At 46.4% G+C, this 21,901-nt stretch overlaps 1 protein-coding gene across 5 annotated transcripts in view; it reads left to right on the forward strand.

Annotated features, from left to right (window-relative positions):
* Positions 1 to 21,901, forward strand: part of CEP192 (centrosomal protein 192) — a 1,978,693-nt gene that overhangs the window by 486,715 nt on the left and 1,470,077 nt on the right. For all 5 annotated transcript variants that reach the window (XM_085605862.1, XM_085605865.1, XM_085605864.1 and 2 more), the window contains exons 15-18: positions 14,076 to 14,205; positions 14,306 to 14,421; positions 16,895 to 17,954; positions 18,048 to 18,177. In XM_085605862.1, coding sequence (XP_085461988.1) covers positions 14,076 to 14,205; positions 14,306 to 14,421; positions 16,895 to 17,954; positions 18,048 to 18,177 — 1,436 coding nt within the window. The remainder of the gene's footprint in view (positions 1 to 14,075; positions 14,206 to 14,305; positions 14,422 to 16,894; positions 17,955 to 18,047; positions 18,178 to 21,901) is intronic.

Below are 21,901 nucleotides of genomic sequence, written 5' to 3' on the forward strand. Positions count from 1 at the left end.
AACTCACATTTGTTTGCTTTCTCTTTGCTGCCCTCTATTTCCTTTAGGCTGTCCAGCTTGAATTTGTCCCTACCGTTGCCCAAACCCTATTTACTGTATTCTTCACCAGTTCTTGATTTCTATAAACCGGCCTTTAAATCTGGCTACATTGGCTGTGCATTCAAAGGCAGCAGTCAAATGTCAGGCTGTCTTGTCCAGGGAGCTTAGTGTGTTTACTCTTCTTTCTCTGATTTCAAAGTGAAAGGATTTATGTGACAATCATGCCGGCTACTGGGGTGTCCTTGAGGAAGGCTGTACCATGTTATTTTTTTCTACCACACAACAAAATTTAAATGTGTAAATGAACTGTGCACATATTTCAGAATATAACAGAATTAGAAAAGCACAAATGAAGCACACTTTTTGGTAATTCTGATGTGCGGTGAAAAGGAGCATTTTAACAGTATACTTTTATCATTAAAACTGTATGTCTCTGCAACTGTAATGGTCACTTCAATTGAAGATGTGTTGCCTGTAATGGCAATACAGTGCCACATAATGCACACTACACTTAACCCTACTCTGCACCACTGCAGTCTATTCTACCCCACTCCGCGCTTCCCCACTCCACGGCAGCGGTTCCTCACCATCTGCGCTGTCCTTTACACGGCAGCGCCGCCCTTTACACGGCAGCGCCGCCCTTTACACGGCAGCGCCGCCCTTTACACGGCAGCGCCGCCCTCTACCCGGCAGCGCTGCGCTCTACCCGGCAGCGCTGCGCTCTACCCGGCAGCGCTGCGCTCTACCCGGCAGCGCTGCGCTCTACCCGGCAGCGCTGCGCTCTACACGGCTGCGCTGCGCATGGCTGCGCTGCACACGGCAGCGCTGCGCTCTACACGGCAGCGCTGCGCACGGCACCGCTGCGCTCTACACGGCACCGCTGCGCTCTACACGGCACCGCTGCGCTCTACACGGCACCGCTGCGCTCTACACGGCACCGCTGCGCTCTGCACGGCAGCGCTGCGCTCTGCACGGCAGCGCTGCGCTTTACACGGCAGCGCCGCCCTTTACACGGCAGCGCCGCCCTTTACACGGCAGCGCCGCCCTTTACACGGCAGCGCCGCCCTTTACCCGGCAGCGCCGCGCTCTACCCGGCAGCGCCGCGCTCTACCCGGCAGCGCCGCGCTCTACCCGGCAGCGCCGCGCTCTACCCGGCAGCGCCGCGCTCTACCCGGCAGCGCCGCGCTCTACCCGGCAGCGCCGCGCTCTACCCGGCAGCGCCGCGCTCTACCCGGCAGCGCCGCGCTCTACCCGGCAGCGCCGCGCTCTACCCGGCAGCGCCGCGCTCTACCCGGCAGCGCCGCGCTCTACCCGGCAGCGCCGCGCTCTACCCGGCAGCGCCGCGCTCTACCCGGCAGCGCCGCGCTCTACCCGGCAGCGCTGCGCTCTACACGGCAGCGCTGTGCTCAGCAGCGCTGCGCATGGCAGCGCTGCGCTCTACAAGGTAGTGCTGCGCTCTGCACGGCAGCGCTGCGCACCTCAGCGCTGCGCTCTACACGGCTGCGCTGCGCACGGCTGCGCTGCGCACGGCTGCGCTGCGCACGGCCGCGCTGCGCACGGCTGCGCTGCGCTCTACACGGCTGCGCTGCGCACGGCAGCGCTGCGCTCTACACGGCAGCGCTGCGCTGCGCACGGCACCGCTGCGCTCTGCACGGCAGCGCTGCGCTTTACACGGCCGGGGTTGGGGCTTCTCAATCCCCGGTGCACAACTTCGAGGGTGCCTCAGAAGCTGCGCTGGAAGATACTCGCCACTTTTCCCAGGTAGCCGGTCCCACCTCTCTCGTCGCCTCCACGGATCTCAGCTCGGCTGTGGATGTGGATCGGGGTCGGAGAAGTCTGGAAGTCAAGGCTCTGGTCGGGCTCTGCAGTCGGTCCCTCGTAGAACTTCAGCAAAGCAAAGGGTAAGTCTCTTGATGGTGCCTGTTTGCACAGGGTGACCACTCCTTGGCCACAAGGGAGATTCTTCAGTCTTCTTCTTTCGTCGAATGTCGAAGGTCCAGAGTTTCTGTTCAAGTTGCAGGTTCAGGATAATCTAATCTCCGGGGGCCCAGCTACCTCTCTTATACTAATCTGGGGGGCTGGGTTGCCTGCTAGGTCACGCCTTATGGGTGGGACCTCTGAGGGGGGTGGTTACACCCCCTTCCGTTAGTCCAGTTTCGCGCCAGGACTGGGGCTGGAGTGCCCCAGCACCGGTTTGAACTGGACTATGCATGGGACACCTTGTGTGCCCCAGGCATGTCTCATTCCTTTCAGCCCTCCCTGCCCCAATACACTAAAGTCTGTCTGGGGAGGTGCTAGCACCTCCCCAAGCAGGAAACCTATTGTCCAAGCCTCCCTTGCCGGGATCACTCCCAGCAGCAGGAGTTCAGACTCGTGTCTGTGGCAGCAGCATCCATTTTGTGATGCTGAGGCTTTGGTGCGAGTTAAACAGCAAAGTAGGATTTTAACATGTCTCTCCCTCTAGAAGGGAGGAATAATATCCTCATCACCAGAAATGGTATGGGGGTATTATTCCAAAGTGTTAGACACCTTACACGACATGTTTTGATAAAGCCAAACCATAGTTACCATGACCGTTTAAGATTATAAGGCACTTTAAGAGTATATGGTAGGCTATCATAAAACAGCTATAAGGACATGGTTCCGAAAGCTGCAGACAGGCTCAGCTCATGCTAGAGCACTATCTCACATGTTACCAAGCACTCTGCCTCCAGGATTGTTGAGGCCTGCCATAGGAGTGGCTGATAGGTACACATGTGTCTATTTATAAGGTAGGTATAGGAATACTACACCTAAGCAAGGGGTGATTACACGACGTTGCCCCAGCTGAGTGATCAGCCAGTTGTGTCTGATTGGGAGGCCAGACCAGGGGTGGCATAATGCATGCTGCAGCCCCTGGGAGGCCTAGGGTACACCTATGCCCTGGGTACCTAGGGTACACTGTACAGGGTCCAATAAGGTGATCCTTACCAATTGGGTATGTACCTAGGGTACATGGAGTCCATTTTAAAGAGAGAGCAGACAGCCTGAGACCCTGAATGGCAGGATCTCAGGCCAACTAAGTCGAAAAACCAGCTAGACACTAGGCAAGTTGGGGGTAACCATAGTCAGATATCCACCTTCCTACAGTCGGGATGGGAATCACCGGTAAATAACAAAGCAATGTCTTAGAAGACATATAGAGTAACAGGCCCCAAAAGGCCTTAGCTTAGCAAGCTATCCACGTCCTTATGTAAAAAGGACCAAAGTTTGGCCAGTAGCCAATCAGCTAGCACCACCCTCTAGAACCCTCCTGGAAGGAGCTCTAGTCCCTCAGATTTTCTACCGCACGTCGTGCTAAGGGAGTCTCCACTGAGCTCTGCTCATTGCTTCTGGATTTCCAGTGTTTTCTACTCAAAACTTTCTTGATTTTGTCATGGCTGATACTCCAAAGAAGGGACTATTCAGATCCTGTGCTTCCTGTGGGAAGAAGAGGCTTCACGTGGATGATCAGCATAAAGACTGTCTTTATTGTCTGTACCCCAGCCACAGCTCAAAAGACTGCAAGGTATGTCGTACCTTTTCATCTAAGACCCTGAAGGACCGAGAAGGGCGCCTTTTAATTTGGCTGCAAAGGCTGAAGGACAAGGACTCTGTAGTGTCCTCTGAGGAGAGTGAGAGTTCTATTTCTTCTCACTCCTCACGTAAAAGACCAAGGGCGTCATCTCCGGGCCCTTCGTCGCAGCCACCTCAAAAGAAGACGCACAAAAAGTGTTCAGAGGTCCTGGCCTTGCCTCTGCCAGGAATTGCTTCTCCTCAGGATGTCCAAATTACTTTTAAAAAAACAGTTTCCACCCTGTCGACGACGACAACCTCGTCGACGGTGGCTTCAACGACGAGAAGATCTCCATCGACGGCAGTCTTTGTTACCTCATCGACTGCGACGATATCTACTGCCACATCCCAATCAATGACTATGTCACCGACGACGACTCCATCGTCGACGGCAGGTAAAACTATCTCGTCTACGCTGAAAATCAGAAAATCGTCGTCGTCAGCTAAGCCGCCGACAACATCGTCGACGGCGGGTCCGTCGACAGCTCCATCATCGGCGTCCACATCGTCGTCGACGAGGACACAGTCGACGAAGCCTTCGTCGTCGACATCGTCGTCGACGAAGAGACAATTCTCATCTTCCTCACCGACGACGACACCGTCGACGATGACCTCGTCGACGATGTCTCAAATGCCTATTACACCGCCTACAATTCTACCGTCGACGGATATGGACTCTGAGACGCAAAGTACATATGTGCACCTCAAAATCACCAAACGTGCACTAACTCCGGCCCTTACATCGCCCAGTAGGGTCTCCACCTTGCCGCCTGCTCAACTTTTTGAGGAGGAAGACTCGGAGGACGGCAGTATGTTCCCGGCTGCGACAAGTCCATCACAGCTGCGTGTGAAATACCAAGATATCTCGGACTATGAGGACATTGACCAGGAATATCAACAGGTTCCACCTCCACCATACATGCAGCCACCACCTTCCATGGTTTGCTTGCCTGCATCACTGGTCACGGATCTCCAATTCCTGATCTCGGACTACAAACAATGGTTTCCGACACGCCGGCACATTCCCCGATGCCAGTTGTGCCACCAACACCAAGGACAAGCCCGCCTCCATTGGTACTGTAATCAGAGCCTGCTACAACGCCACTACCTCCCACAACAGATGAGGAGGATGAGGAGCAGCCTGAAGGAGAGCTTCAGGAGGTCCAATCTCACCATGACGAATGGGATGATTACATCCTTACCTGCCCGACTTCTCCTGCCCCTACCACGGCCGACTCGCCTCCAGAGGATATTGGCGGCTTCAATAACATCATAGAGAGAGCGGCCCAGCGCTTTCAAATTCCAATGCCCTCGCACCAACAAGACTGTTTCCTTTATGATTTTAAGGAACCCTTTAAGAAGTCTGTACTGGGCATTTCCACTCATAGACTACATTTGGGAACAAGGCATAAAAATTATGCAAAATCCTTCCTCAGTCCCTCCAGGGTTACCACGCCTGGACAAAAAATATAAAGCGCCAGACACTACTCCGGCTTGACTCACAGGCCATCCAAAGCCGGACTCGGTCATTACTCAGGCCGCACAGAGGAGGGCAAGCAACCCGGCTGCTCTATTGACAGCTCCACCAGATAAGGAGGGTAGGCGATTAGAGAACATAGGCAAACGCTTTTGTTCAATGTCGGCCTTAACAGTGCGGGCCTCCAACGCCCTAGCACTTTTGGGGCGTTACAATCGTCAAATGTGGGCGGACATTGCGCCATACATGGCAGACTTACCAGAGGAGTCCAAAGAAGACGCAAAGAAGATCTTGCTAGAGGGGGAAAGATCTGCCTCTGAAATCATAGACTGTGCAATGGATATTGCTTCAACCAGATTCCGACAACTAGCGGGCGCAGCAGTCCTCCGACGCCAGGCTTGGCTAAAGGCAACCTCCTTCAGACCGGAGGTCCAAACCAAAGTGCTGGACATGCCATACGACGGCCAACTTCTTTTTGGCACCCATATTGATGAGGCATTACAGGGGATTAAGAAAGATACGAATACTGCCAGAGCATTAGGTACCTTGTGATTTCGGAACCCTTCCTTTCGGGGTTCCAGGGGAAGAGGTCAATCTTCCACTAGGGGAGAATTACAACAACGTTCTTCATTCTCTTCCTCCCAACAATACCGTCCGCAATATCAACAGCGACAGCAATCCGCATACACAAAATCCTCCTTTCGTGGCAAAGGAGGAAGACAAAAGGGAGCCGCCCGACGGCAATGACTTTCAACTATGGCCGGTCTCCACCTTCTCGCCACCCTCCAAGATTGGCGGAAAAATTTCCCACTTTCTCCCAAACTGGCAAAGAATAACTACGGAGCGTTGGGTCCTACAATTAGTACAATTCGGCCATTCTCTAGAATTCATACAAATCCCTCCTCAAACCCCTCCCCGCCCAATGCTTCACAAAATTCTACGTCTGTTACTTTTGGAGGTGAAGGTTATGCTCCAAAAAGGAGCTATAGAGAGAGTCCCCCCCCCCAAATCAACGGGAAAAGGGTTCTACTCCCGCTTCTTCCTCATAAGGAAAAAGGAGAAAAAATGGAGACCAATATTGGACTTAAGAAATCTAAACAAATATCTGAAACAGCAGTCGTTTCGTATGGTCACCATTCAGGAGGTATTACATCTACTCAATGCGAACGACTACATGGTGTCAGACCTGCAAGACGCCTACTTTCATATACCAATACATCGCAACCACAAGAAATTCCTACGATTCACGGTGGCGGGCAGACATTACCAGTTCCGGGTTCTGCCGTTTGGCCTCAAATCGGCGCCACGCATTTTCACCAAATGTCTATAGCTCCAGTGGCGGCCTACCTACGCCATCATCATCATCAGGTCTTCCCTTATCTAGACGACTGGCTTGTCAAGTCTCCATCTCTACAGGGCGCATCCAGGTCTTCCAACGCTTGTTTAACGCTCTTCGATTCACTAGGACTAACTCTCAATCACGAGAAGTCTGTCCTTCAGCCGTCTCAGCACATGACACTGTACTACGGAAAGCTTTCCCATCGCAGGAACGCAAAGACAAACTTCAGTCGTTAGCTCTCCGGATAATGTCCAAAAAGAAACTGTCAGTGCGTCTCTTCAAATCCCTTCTCGGGATGATGTCTTCTTGCATTCTATTAGTCCCGCATTGTCGTCTTCATATGCGACCCCTTCAAGAAGAACTGTCGGATCAGTGGGTACAGTGTACAGGGTCCTTCACCGTCATCCAGGCCACCCCAGTGATCAGGAAAGCTCTACGATGGTGGGTGTATCCCCAGAACCTTTCAAAAGGCTTGCCTTTGTTGCTTCCTGCAGCACCTCACATAATCACGACGGATGCTTCCCTGGAGGGCTGGGGGGCTTTCCTTCAGGAACTTCAGATAAGCGGGAAATGGTCCCCTTCCGAGAGGGCACTTCATATCAATCTCCTAGAGCTACGCGCAGTCTATCTGGCTCTGGTGGCCTTCCTCCCAAGAATCAAAAATTCCATGGTGCTTGTCAGAACAGACAACACGACGACAATGCACTATTTGAACAAACAGGGAGGAAAGCGCTCGCTGACACTCTCTCGCGAGTCACAAATAAATTTGGAACTGGCTACTCAGTCACAACATCTCTCTTCGAGCAGATTATGTTCCAGGCGCCCACAACGTGTTGGCAGATTCCCTGAGCAGAAGCAGACAACATGCCACGAGTGGGAACTGGACCATCAAGTCCTCAGCAGCATATTTGCTCAATGGGGCACCCCTCTTCTGGACCTATTCGCCACCAAGAAAAACGCTAAATGCCAACACTTTGCAAGCTGGCATCCCCAACAAGGGTCTCTGGGGAATGCCTTTTTGATAGCATGGTGCAACGTCTTTGCGCCGTTTCCCCTGATTCCCAGGGTGCTACGGAAGATGAAAGCGGAGCCCTGCCCTCTGATATTGATAGCCCCAGCTTGGCCACACCAGCACTGGTTCATGGAGCTTCACCTACTCTCCCTAGAACCTCCAATCAAACTGAAGCCGTTTCCATCTCTGCTAACGCTCCACAATCAACAGGTTCAGCATCTGGATCCAGCATCTCTCAATTTATCAGCATGGCTCCGGAGTTCAGAGAGTTCCAGGGCTTGGACATTCCTCCGGATTGCAGACAAATCCTAGCTCGGGCTCGAGCAGATAGTACCAACAAAACATATTCATTGAAATGGAAAAGATTCTGTATCTGGTGCAAAACAAACAGGTTACACCCTCTTTCTTCCACCCCGGAACAGATTTTACCGTACCTCCTGCACCTGGCAAAATCTGGTCTAGCTCATGCCTCCATCAAAGTACACCTAGCGTCAATATCTCGCTTTAGGAGATCCTCTACAGGTCCATCTTTGTGGTCTGATAGACTTATCAAACAATTCGGTAAAGGGCTGTTTAGAACATTTCCTCCAGTAAAGCCTGTACCACCGGCTTGGCATCTTAACACGGTTTTGGCTCAGCTGATGAAACACCCGTTCGAGCCAATCGACAAAGCAGACCTTAAGTATGTATCCTGGAAGATTGCGCTCCTACTGGCCCTTACCTCGGCAAGACGAGTGGGAGAACTCCAGGCGTTCTCAATCCAAGACCCTTTCCTTCAGTTCAAACAGGACAGGGTCATTCTTCGAACAAATCCAAAGTTTATTCCTAAAGATCCCACTCAGTTCCACCTCAATGAACCTATCATACTACGTTCATTCTTCTCGAATCCACAAACAGTGGCAGAAAGGACTCTTCATTCATTAGACATTAAGCGCTGCCTCAAGTTTTACATTGATGGAACTAAAACATTTAGAAAGTCTAATCAACTTTTTGTGGCGTACAGTAGGCCTAGAAAAGGGCTAACGCTCACCAAATAGAGTATCTCCCGCTGGATTTCTTCAGCCATCACCTACTGTCACCAGCAGGCAGGACGTCCACTGCAATCAGCAGTTCGTGCCCATTCCACAAGGGCAATGTCTACTTCCATGGCACTGTTTGCAGGGGTGCCCATTGTGGACATTTGTAGAGCGGCCACATGGAAGACGCCGCATACATTCACCAAGCATTACTGCCTGGACACGGAGATCATGAAGGATGCTGCAGTGGGTCAAGCGGTACTCCGTCATCTATTTCAATAGAGGTGAGCCCTTTCCTTTTCATCCCACCATCCTGGTCTCTTTACGCACATTTCGCACTGTAATGTTTACGTTACCTGAGTCGTTGTTCTCTTCTACCTTATCTTTCACATGGATATGTTATTATCTAGTGACTGTATATTTACTGTACCTGTCGAAATGTGCTTATTATTGCTTACTACTCTGATTCAGGCATGTGACTCTATGAAAGATACCCTAATACTGGATAGGGAACGCGTTAACTGTAACGGCGGTTATCCAGTATTGGTATCTTTCATAGATTCACATGCAACCCACCCACCTCCCCTGGAAGGGCTCTCTTGGATCTCTCAGTGATACAACTACTTAGCACTGTGCTTACGAAAATCTGAGGGACTAGAGCTCCTTCCAGGAGGGTTCTAGAGGGTGGTGCTAGCTGATTGGCTACTGGCCAAACTTTGGTCCTTTTTACATAAGGACGTGGATAGCTTGCTAAGCTAAGGCCTTTTGGGGCCTGTTACTCTATATGTCTTCTAAGACATTGCTTTGTTATTTACCGGTGACTCCCATCCCGACGACGGGAAATGATTCAGGCATGTGAATCTATGAAAGATACCAATACTGGATAACCGCAGTTACAGGTAAGTAACGCGTTCCTTTTTCCTGTTCCAAACAGGTGTCAGACTAGATGCATCAGTAGACAAGGGATCCATCGATCATTAGGTTGGCATGACCCCTTATTGACGCGCCGAGATGAAGAAATCCCTCCTGCTTTAACAGTTTGTCGTGACTTCCATATTTGTATTGAATGTAGTAATACAATGTTGCAGAGATCTTCCAAGATTTTGAGTAGTTAGTACAATACTTATGTGCCGTCTTCTTGTTCTGGCAAGATCTTTTGGTGAGGATCCAGTCTGGAGTTTCCAGGCTGTTCTGGAAGTGGAATTGAGTTGCCAGAGTTGGTGGGCGGCATAGTAAGTGTAGGAGGCTGGCTTAGTATATGGCGCTCACTTAGTATTTGGTGCTTACTTATGTAAGTGTAGCACCGTGCACTAATCCAGACAACTCTTATAGTAATTTTAGTGGTCTTAGAGAACTTTCTAAGGTTGTCTAAGTGGTAGCTGTGGAGAGCAGCCTTCAGGCTTAGACCAGAGGGAGTGTAAAGCAGCTTGTTTTACCAGTATTTAATCTTATGGTATGAGTTAAGGGAAAAAGAACAACACAGTGTAATTATAAAAAGTATGTATTTATTAAAACACTTACTAATACAATACAATATCTCCTACCCCCAGAGATATTCACAATACACACAATACTATGTCAATAGAATAAGCGAGAAGCGCACATACACAATGGTCCCCAGGGGGAGACCAAACAATATACTAAAATAGTGGGATGCAAACCACGGCTTAAGTCGAGAGTGGACCCAGAAGACGTAGAAGAGTCGGGGACCCAAGGAACCCCACAATGTGAGTATCTATCAACCAAACTGAGGTTGTGTGCAGAGTGGGAACACAACCGCGTACTCAATGGAAGTTAATGGGTAAGCTGCAGTTGCAATTTTAAAGAAGGACCCTTCCCAGCGGACCCTGAAGAAACCCCATGGTAGATTGAAGGTTATCCCACGAACCAGGATACCTACACCAGGGAAGCCGGTGCATAGGTGCGAAGTGGCGTTGGAAACCGCCGAAGACAACAATGGAGGACTTCAGCAACATGCCGCTGATGAAGGTGAGAAGAATCTGGTGGATCCCAAAGGTGGATTCAAGGTGAGCAGTACCTGCAAGCAGAGGGGACAGTTTATACCACTCGGGAGTGACCGGGAGGCACAGAAGACAAATGCCCACCGATGTTGGGGATGCAGGAGACGTGATGGCGCCCTTGAAGTTGCAGCTGTACGGAGCAGGTGACTCGGAGGAAGACCAAGAGCCGTGACTGAGCTGTCTCATGTCGAGAGCCAGGTGGTCACTGTTTGGCAGGGGCACCAACAAGCCTTGCAGCGGCAACCAACCTAGTAGAAGAAAAAGGTGCAGTGTCGGGGCCAGCATGGTCCAAGTGACTCACCGCGAGTAGGTACGTCAGAGCAGGCCCCGAGCAAGCAGGGGAGACTACTGGAGCCAAAGACCCTCAAGAGGACCCACAGGCCGGAGGCACAGGAGTCGCAAGAGGACCTCGAGCAGCTCACCAAAGGATGAAGGTGCAGTTGAGGATCTTGGTTGCAGGAGATGCTTGAGGCTGGAGCTTCTTGGAGCCTGAAGATCTCTGGTGAAGAGTCGTCAAGCCTTGGCAACAGCAAGTCGACGCGGTGCACAAGGGTGCTGCTCCAGCGGTATGGACGAGGGATACTGGCCTCCAACTTGCTAGGAAGACCGTGCCGGCCTCGAGGGGGTTGTAGAGCCATCACTTGTATTGCTAAACCTTTCGGAGTCCGTAGGAGCTCGGGAACAGCAGACCAGTCAGCTGAGTTGCGGTGCCTGCAGATACAGTGAAGTGACTACTTCACTTCAAGGGAGATTCCTTCAAGTGACTTGGATGTCCACAGGCCTTGCGAGGAACTGTATAGAGCACAGGCACAGACGTTTTAGCAGACTTGCAGGACAGCGAAGTCCAGCGATGTCTAGAGTTCCCTGATGGTCGAAGTTGAAGTGGTATTGGATCTGAATCTTGTCCCACGATGAATCTAGAGGCCCACCCACAGGTAAGCCCTTAAGTAACTTTAGGAAAGGGTTGGGACGATTCAGGGGCACCACCCACTGGAGGGGCTGGACAGGGGGGAGGATACTCCCATGTCCTTTGTCCATTTTCACATCCAAGCGGGAGCCATGGTCTCCCTGAACTGGTTTGAACTGGAGTATGCAAGGAGGGCACCAAATGTGCCCTTCTAGCAGTCTCACTGGTACTGGCAAGCGCACCCACTTTGTCCCAATACACTAAGTAATGTCTCGGAGGTGGTCACACCTCCCTGTGACAGGAAACCGATTGTCTGGCCTTCCCCTGCTCGAGATTGGCTCAACAGCAGGAGGCCAGAATCGTCTCTCTGGTCAGCAGCAGCCATGGTTTGCTGTCCGGGTCTAGAAGACTGGTACTGGGAGCACAGAAGGCCTCCCGGAGGAGCTTTACAGTGCATGGAATCTTACCTCTCACACCGTTAACGGTGTGTGGGTATGATTACAACATACTTGATACCAAACACAACAGGGTTCGTTACAGCCAGTTTAGAGATAGCCATTGCGTAATGGCCACTCTATGTATCAAAATGGTTGATGCACTTACAGCCAGAGAGAATGGACTCTGAAGGTTGTAGGGGTGTCCTGGTCATGCAGGGTCACACTCGCACTTAGAACCGAGCACCCTGCCTTCAGGATTGAAAGGCCTGCCTTAGGGGTGACTTGTAGGTTTTAAGTGTAGTGACCTCAGACATAAGGAAACCTATATCTGTCGTAAGTGGTGCTCGCACCAGCTTACACAGGCTGCAATTTCAGGTCTGTAGTCACAATTTGAGTGGTCTCCCATAGGTGGCATAATACATGCTGCAGCCCATGGGAGACTCCTATTGTATCTATGCCCCTGGTACCTTTGTACCATATACTACGGACTTACAAGGGTACACCAGTAGCCAATCTGGAGTGTACTGAAGTACTCACAATGTCCAGTTTAGGGAAGAAGCACAGAGACTGGGGTCCTTTTTTGGAGGATCCCAGTCAGACTAGTCAGCAAAACAACACCAGGCAAAAAGTGGGGGTAACCACGCAGAAGGATCCTACCTTCCTACAGTAAGGTTTTAACTTGGAGTCGTACATCAGCAGAGGCTGTGTCAGAATATAATTTGAGCATTGACAGTCTGGGTTTCTTATCGTTCCGTATGTAGGTCTTGATCGGTTGGGCGATGGAGAGTAGTCTCATTCTGGGGTTAGGCAGTGGGAGCTTGCCAAATGTATAATTATAACGAGTAGCGAACTTCACTTTTTATAGTTTGAAGTCATCTCCAGAGAGAATTCTGGAGCGTTTTCACTTATGTTTTTCTTGTTGCAACAGGTTGTTCAATATTGTAATGTTGTCTTGTACCATCCGTCAAGTCTCTGCTGATCAGAATTCCCTAGTATTTTAATTTTGTTGGGACTCACTTGAAGGGAAGATCTGCTATAGGAAGTGCATTGTTGTAGTGTTATTCATTGACATGGCTTCACTGAGCAGACTGCAAACCATCCAAAATGCTGCAGCCAAGCTCATCCTCGACCTCCCGCGAAGAGCCTAAATCACTCCTATCATCCCCCTCCTCAGAGGGCTCCACTTGGCTTCCCGTCCAAAAAAGTTGCCAGTTTAAACTGCTGACCCATGCCTACAAGGCCCTGCACAACAAAGGACCAGCCTACCTCAACCACAAACTGAACTTCCACCAACCCGGCAGACAACTACGCTTCTCCTCTATTGTCCACACGCTTGCTTCCACAGAAGCGGCTGCCATTCCTTCTCCTATCTGTCCACCAAGGCCTGGAATGGCCTCCCACCCCACCTCTAAACTATATGAAGTTCAGAGATGGCCTAAAAACATGGATGTTAACTGAAAACTGCTGGCAGCAGATCAACCCCCCCAGAACCCCCCCGTACCTGGAAACCATCACGGATGATAATCAGCACTCTGCAAATCATTGATTGAGATGTTAGCAGCCTAAAGATGGCTAAACATGGGCAGGTTTCACAGAATTTTCATTCCAATTTTAAAAAGAAACCAATTGCATACATTTTTGTCACCATAAATGAGTGACCATAGAAAATCTTTAACAAACCTTTAAATTGGCCTGAATCGCTCTATTGGCATGTATGGGTGTGGGGCATTCCTACTTACGTGGGAGCTCAAGCGGTGGCTTACCAACTTAAACAACATAATTCCACTACAAACATACACCCAGTCCACTCCAAACAAAAAAAATAAGTAAAAAATATATATAATTTACAGCACCAATAGCTCTAACTTTCACAAATGCGAGACCGATTGCATTGTATTGCAAATGCTGGTTATCTCAAGTTCTTGGTATTTACCCCATTATTCACTGTCACGTTCATACAGTGCTGAAGACATTTTGCACTCGGGACATCGTGTTAAATCTTAGCAAAATGAACAAACAGTATTTCTTTGCAGCTGGCCTGTGTTTAAGATGAACAATCTGCAGAGGCAGCACAGTATCCACCAGAGCCATAGTATTAATAACTTTTGATCTGTTAATTGTGGTTTCTGCAGGATCTGAACACTTCATTGTTTTGCACAGTGCCAAGCTTTGTGGCTTTGTGTCACAAATATTGCAAGTAACAAACATTTTTGTCTCTACCTTATTTCCACAGCCATCTTTTGGATATTACATAAGGTCTCCAGAGAAGCAGGATCCAATAGTTTTATTGCGATCTTCTTGTGCATCATTAGGCTTTACAGACTGTGAAGATGTTATAAAATTCTGTGACGATACATTAACAGGTACATTAATAAGTATTGCTCGACTGTGTTTCCTAATATGTTGCCAATATCTGCAAAACTTGTTGCTTATAATTGCCATTTAATTTTTGGGACTATTTAGGAGAAATGGAAAATAAACAACCCAATTCCACATTCACTGTTGGAAAAGTAGTTTCAGCTGTAGAAAAGGACACACCAATTTCTTCAACACAAATTGGAAGCTCTCAGATTCATAAGGTATACACTTTGTCCTGATGTTTACATTTTATTTGCTGTTAAGATTATGCTTTATAATTGACTTTGTGGATTAGCAAAGTAAATTTGTACTGTATAACGTACAAACCTGTTTATGTACCGTAGATGAATTTCACAATCTTTTGTTTCTTCTTAAATTGTCAAAATACGTTGGCGGGCTTTTACAGGAAAATGTCACAACAACCATTTTGTGCATGTAACCCTAATCATCTTCAATATGTTCAGCCTTTGACTGTGTAAGAATAACAGTTATCTTGAATGTAGCCTCTCTCCTTTCTGTTTAGATACAGCTATCAGAACAAAGCTTACATGATTGCCTACCTCTTAGTATTAGGTCAAGTTTGTCCCAAAAAACACATTAAAAAGTGGCTTTCCAGTCAACCTTCTCTGCATAAGTAGTGTCTGCCTCCTAGTGTCCCTAAATTGACTTCATAACCTTAATGCAGTGGTGATATGAAAAGTTATAGTTAAGTATACTTTACGCTTTTTGTACTTAAACATTGCCCTATACCTTTGAGAACTCTATCAAGCACTCTGAAGTGACTCAATTTGCTGGGGATTCAATAGTACAATGACATAAGTGTTTGGTTTAGCCTCACTTTTGTTCTTACCATTACCATTTGACACCGAAAAAGACGTCTGAATTGCAAGAGCTACATTAGTAGGTAAAGTTTTCACAGCGTGTGATGTGCCGATGCTTCTGCAACCTCACCTCATTTCAATGAGTTTAGCAGGAATTTCAACGTGCTATTAATATCAAGTGTACATTAAAATGTTACTCTAGGGTCCTTTGTTAATCAACAGGGATTCATTAACACTGCTTTGTTTGACAATGCATTAAACAGTGGTTTATGCTTTAGCACTCTTTCAGTTTTGCCCATTCTATAATGTTTTTGGGTGGATGGGTTTCGCTTTGATCTTCCCCTTTGCAGGGAACCTAGTACTTTTCTTTTTCCCATTGGGATCATGATTTTCCTCATTCTATTCACATGATGCAGATAAACCTCAGTGATTTTGAGGCTTTTAATGCTACTTGTGATGCTTTTGGAGAGCAACGTTTTATACGGTTATATATAGTGGTGTACTGAGCTAATATCTAAATGTGCTTGGCTCGTCCTGGTGAAAAAAAAGCCTTACGGATTTACATTGGTGGTTAATAGCCATGTATCTGTGAATTTGTGAGTCGGCACCAGGTTGGAAATGAGAAAGAGTTGAGTTTAGAGGATTTTGAAGAGAAGCTCATTTTGATTGTTAGCATTTTCTATAGGAGATTGCTTGGAATCGAGGGTATTATGGCAAAGCTTTATATATTAATCAGAGGGCTCTGATTATAAAATATAAATGGAGTGGCTGTCTCGTAAGCTGTGCCAAGTGCTAATAATCATTCTGCATTAGGATCATCACTGAAGTCATAAACCTTGAATATTCTTGTGCATTTGCAGGGATCCTGGAATGCTTTTTCCTGCGATATTGAAATGTATTCTTGAGATGGAGATAACCTCCTCAATTTCCATAGAATTACAGTTGCCTCCATTGTGAGACAATGGTAATAGTAGCAGAGCAAATTAATGATTCAAAGTTAACCCCTACAGGAGAAAATAATGTACTTATACCTGTAAATGTTTCTCTGGTTTTTATGTCTTCATAGTTTACGTTACACACTTAATATTTCCAATGTGATAACGCATCTTGAGGATCACTGACTTCCGAATGATTAAAACTCCTAGTTTAAATAAGCAATTTCTACTTCAGAGAAACTCCGAATGCTTGACAAAACAGGTTTTCCTTTTATTTAGATTTGAATCTGTTTTTTTTGTGGACAAATAAAGTTATTATGCTAAGATTGACACTTGCCTTCTAGATTAGAAAGGCAGTGTATACTGGTTAATTGTTGCCAGGCTGCAGCAAGAAAAGGACCATTATTGACTGATAGATTTTTCCTGACAGTGCCTAGAAAAATCCACAGAATTATGGCTGAATTGTATAGTAAGAATCAATGTACAGGATAATTAGAATGTGTTACAATACTGCTGATTTTCTGACATCAAAATGTTACATTTCAACTCCTGTAACTGAATGACTTACAGCTGTAGCCCTGCTTGCCAGAATATAGAGTTCCTTTAGAAACTGAACTACATCCCAAATGCTGTCAAAGAATAATCTAGTGATTTTTGGCAGTATTGTTTTTAAATGCTGTCATGAAGACGTGAAGTGTTTCTACTAAAAAAAAATTGCATGTGTGACACATTCAAGAATAACATTCTGCTAGTGAAATATTGAATCACTCAATGTTACTTTTTGGTGTAATAACCTGTTCTTTAAATGTTTTAACTTATTGATATATGTTTCCCACTGTGTTGATAGTTTTTCCTGATCTTTAAACCTTTTAAAAAAAGTAATTTCTAGATTGTATCTTCTGTATTTATCTTATTTGGCATGGTCTCCCTTAATGTAGGAACAACAATCCAGGGAATATGTGGACTCATCGAACCAATCTGATTCCCCTTTAAGTATCAGCACAATTGCTTCTGCTATTGCAAATGCGTCATCTAGTGCTGATCCATCACAGCTGGCTGCCATGATAATGGCTCTCTCAAATAAAAATAGACACAAACCAAGAGCTCCTAAACAAGACACTGGTGTGGCATCAAAGGACACCGTTTGGTACAGCTCTTTAAATACTGGTTGTATTAGCCTTCTTGACATTGAGAAATACATAAAAGAAATTGATTTGAGTGATGAAGAAAGTATGCGCTCTGACCTGTCCGTTGCTGATTTACCATGGGATGTGCGTCTTGGTAAAGCACCTGCAAATACTCAACATGAGGATTTACTGACGAGTACTATTAAAATGACGAAGGCAGGTTCATTGTCTCTTCTGGCTTTAAAAGAGAGCCCTATTGAAAAAAAAGGTTCTTTGGGAAATGCAAGTACATTGCCAAAAAATGGTGAGAAGCCAAACAAAAGTCCATTGTTGCGCGATTCAGATGGGAAGACAACCTGTGAATGTCCTTTTCCAAAGCCTAAAAGTAGTGCACAGAAGCATGATGTGGAAAATCACTCACCTGAGAAGTCAGTTGGAATTAAAACTCCGATTCGGGGAAAGCTTCTTGATAGTGATACCAAATTTCCTGTGGAAGAGCTTGAAATGGATGATGGAATGTCTCCATCCCACAATTCCAAGAGTGTGGGCTCATTGGTTAGTGGTCAGTCCAATGTAACTATTCCAACTACAGACATTAGAAGAGAGAATCATCAAACTCTTAACCGTATCATGCAAAGCGCATCACTTGAAAAGCCCAATACTGCACCATTTAAGAACATGAAACCGACCAACAAATCTATTCTGTATAAACCAAATGGAGATCAAGTAACCAAGTGTGTTCATTCGGTAGCAGTAAGTAAAAAGCCACAGGAATCTGGAGAAATGCCTAAGGCAGCTGCAGCTGGTACTTCTAAAAATAAAGAGAAACATGTGAATTTTGAACATGAAGTGTCATCCACTAAAAATGTTGGTAAGTTCTGCTCTTGCTTTTTTTTTTAATTGCTGAATGACAATTTAATACACAGCAATGAGTGTTTAACAATGTTGTATTCATGAATTCTAGATTTGAAATCCAAATTACCACACCCTGTTGGAAACCGTTCAGAGGATGAACATTACAATTTCAGACCCTCTACATCACCTCTGATTCACTCCTCTCCAAGTCAGGATTCTTTAACACCGATTCTATCTGGGTGAGTTTCAACCCCTCACATTTTTAATGGAATCTATTGATGATTGCACTGACTTGATGATTAATGCTTAAGGAAATTGGAGATCATACTTAAGGAGATGCTTCTGAAAATGAATATGTCCAGCTAAATAACCAATTTGAACATTATAAATTTCGCAGTGACACATTGTCTCATTATTGAAAGAGATTAATTTACTTTTCTTATATGCTTTACCAATCAATTATGTTCTTTAAAGCTTTCTTTGTTTTAAATTTGTATAGGAATTACTTAACCGTAGGGGCCTGAAATGCAAAAAACATTAAAACTAATCGTTTTTGCTACTGGCAGCTATTTGACTTCTGGTATTATTGACGTCAGCCATAAATCTGGCGACAACGTTCTTCTTTTGCAAGCCTGTGAAAATGTATTAAAATAATTGAGTCTGCTACAGCTATTCTGATTGCAAGTATGCACCCTCTCATCGTGCTGGAATATGCGGAGGAATAGTGTACATTAGCTGTGACCTTTTGTAGATTGCACGTGGATAGTGAAGTAAGTTAGTGCAGCCTATTTTCACAAGTCTGTTGATTTGCCCCTTCACAGTGTAGACAGGATATGATGGATGACACCATAGAAAATAAAATTGTTATTGACCCTTTACTCAAAGCTCTTTTCCACTTCGAGAGTGTCTTGGCCCTAGAACGCTATGTAGTTTCATTCGCAATTTGAAAGTGCATGTAAATATTGCATGGATACCTATCCAGAGGCACTTAACAGAGTTTAGATTCGTTTTTTTCTTTTAAAACTTACAAAACTGAAACTGCCTTTCGCACAAACTGTAATCCTTTTAAAAGGAGAACACATCAGCATTAAATGTGAATTGGTGTCAAAAAGGCAACCACTTTCAGAAGCTGAAAATATAACAACAGCTTTAAAACAGGCAGCACCGACAGTTTTGAATCATCCCCCCCTTCTACCATTTTTCTCGATTACTTTTCGGATTTCTTTATACAGGAGCCTAGAGCACAGGTTTCAGCCTCTCAATCTATTTTCTGACCGAATATTTCTTATTATGTTTTTATCTTGTTTACTAGATGTGTTGTGTATAGTTAAATTTCCCAATAGTTCTCAACTGGAATTAAATCTTTTACAAATTTTGGACATCGGAGAGAAGATATGTCCTCCCTATAACAGAATGAAATTAATGAAGGGCACACCAAGAAAATGTGGACTGATTCCATGACACGACTTTGAAGAAAAATGATTTTTGTGTTTAAAAGATAGACAACTGATATACCCAAACGTGAGGTAGCAGGACACAAGAGCTTCTATCCATGAATTATATAAAATAAAATTACTTGGAGGTAAATCCTCCAGCTCAAACTAAGAATCCTCCAGAAAAGGCTTCTTGAGCTTTCTAGAAAAGTCTTCAGATATTAGGGATCAACATTACTATGTCATAGGCGTTTGTGTTCTAGCATGATGGTCCTCCATTAACTTTCAATATAATCCAAATGCTATTGACTATTATTAGAACCTATCTCAACAGTATGAATCACTTAGAAGAAAATATAGCTAATAAAACCATTGTTTTACTCCTTAGGCCCAATTTATTTAGCAGACTATTATCCTCTATGAAAGAAAAAGCTAAAGGTTCTGGAAAAAACACATTTTCCTTGGGTGCCTCTGCAGAAGCAGCTATCCCCCTCCCCCCCCCCCCCCCCCGAATCAATTCAAGCTTCTAAACAACAATTCACATCTCTAATTTGCTCAGTTTCTAATCGTTATTGGGTACTACCTCTTTCCAGATATTTCAAGTGCCCCTTTTAAAAGGACTTAGCCTTGAACGATATCTCGTATAGAACGATTTTCCAACTCGCCAAGAAGGTTGCACTCTGCATGATAAACACCTAGTAGGTTTCATATCTCTGGAACCTCAGATGGATGGGTCATTCGAGTCTCATACAGAAACACACTCTGACCACTTTGAGTGTTGCTTTGTAGCATAGACCATTTTGGAATCCTTAAGTACATACTCGTACAGTAGAAATACTTTAGGCATCCATTGCTACTCCTGAATTAAGACAGCAATCATTTTTAATACTTAGTAACATTGCGCTTCGTTAAAAACTCTCCCTTGGCAGGTTATAGGATTCGTAGAAATGGGCAATAATGCTTCTTAATCCTGCTGCTATAACTGCCCTCACCTCAAGTGCAAAAAGTGTAAAGTGCCTGATGAAGACATGGGATTTTTTTGGCATGGACTTGCATCGTGGTAATTGGAGTGAAAAGGAGGCATGCCTGCTCAACTAAATGCTTCTCCTGGCCAGAAGAACATGCATTGTGATACATTGGGCACAAAGTTGTGTTGCACATCAGCTGTCTCCATTACAATGACAGCTGTTCTTGGCAGATATGATGTATCCTTTTTGATGATTATTCTGAGTACACCCAAATAGCACATAAATGTTTTTCTGAATTTGGTAGTCAGATAACTAAAGAAAGTGGACCAATCTGTTTCAGAGGTTTTGCGTTTGGTCCGATTTGCCCGACATTGACGAGTGATACAGAGGCCGCCCCATTGCTATGGAGAGCTATCTTTACCTGTAGAACGAGTCATCCATGCTCCTTGTTCTGATGGATACATCGGCCTGTGGATTCCTCACCTTATGAATATCCCCTGCGCCAGCATTCCGCGGAAATTTTTCCTAGCTCTCAGCACCGATGTGGTCGTCACAATACCATGGCTCCGCACGCGGCTCTGCATGATGTCACTGGAGCTATAAGAGAACCACGTCTGCGTGATGACGTCAGTTCCCTTTTTTCCAAGCTGTCGACGCTAACGTTTTTTTCTGCCGCTCTCCATACTTTCAATTGGATACTTTGTTATTTCAATTGTATCTTTTTCTCTTTTGGCATGTCTGCCCCGAAGAAGTCTGGCTTTAAGCCCTGTAATGCGGAGGTCACATGTCTATCACTGACCCGCGTGAAGACTGTCTTTGGTGTTTGTCGTCTGACCACAACATCAAGGGCTGTTCTTCCTGCAGGAAGATGAACCCGAAGGCTCTGAAGGAACGGGAGGCCAAGCTGTAAATGGCCAAGGCAAGAAAAGAAAAAAGGGGTCGTAAAATGTGTAAGTCCAGGTCCTCTACGTCGCGCGACTCCAAGAGGAAGCATAAAAAGAAGAGACATGCTTCTCGGCGCCGGTCATCGAAGGCTGTGGCTTCGAGGTCGCCTTCTCCAACTCCTCAACGTCAGGTAAAGGACTTTGTCCCTCCTTCTCCTTCAGCATCTCCACAGGCGACTCCGCTCCGTTCTCCATCATACAAGAGAACTCCGGAGCAGTCTTCGACGCCGAGATTCTCACCGTCTCCAGAGTGTTTCGATCCGGCTGATGCTGAGGTTCCTTCGGCTCCTGGAGCTCCGATTCCAGAGGTGCCTCGTTTGGATATCGAAGTGGCTCAATAGCCACAGTTTCCGGCGCTGGGTTCAGATCCATCGCATTTCCTTAATGCAATGTATGACGTGTTAGGCTAGGCTTCATACCCCTCTGGTGCACCTTCGGGTCCCATGGGTCCTTTGACATTGAATTTGGGTGTGCCTCACCAGTGTCCACAGGCCCCCTTTGTGCCTTTCATGCCGGCGACGCCGTCCTGGCATTTTCCGGCTTCGAGGATGTCTACGCCGTATGGGCTGTCCCCGGCTCCATCACGTGAAGCTTCTCGGATTCGAGCTGCGCCGGTTA

Source organism: Triturus cristatus, chromosome 5_1, assembly GCF_964204655.1.
Source record: "Triturus cristatus chromosome 5_1, aTriCri1.1, whole genome shotgun sequence".
Classification (NCBI taxonomy): Eukaryota; Metazoa; Chordata; class Amphibia; order Caudata; family Salamandridae; genus Triturus; species Triturus cristatus.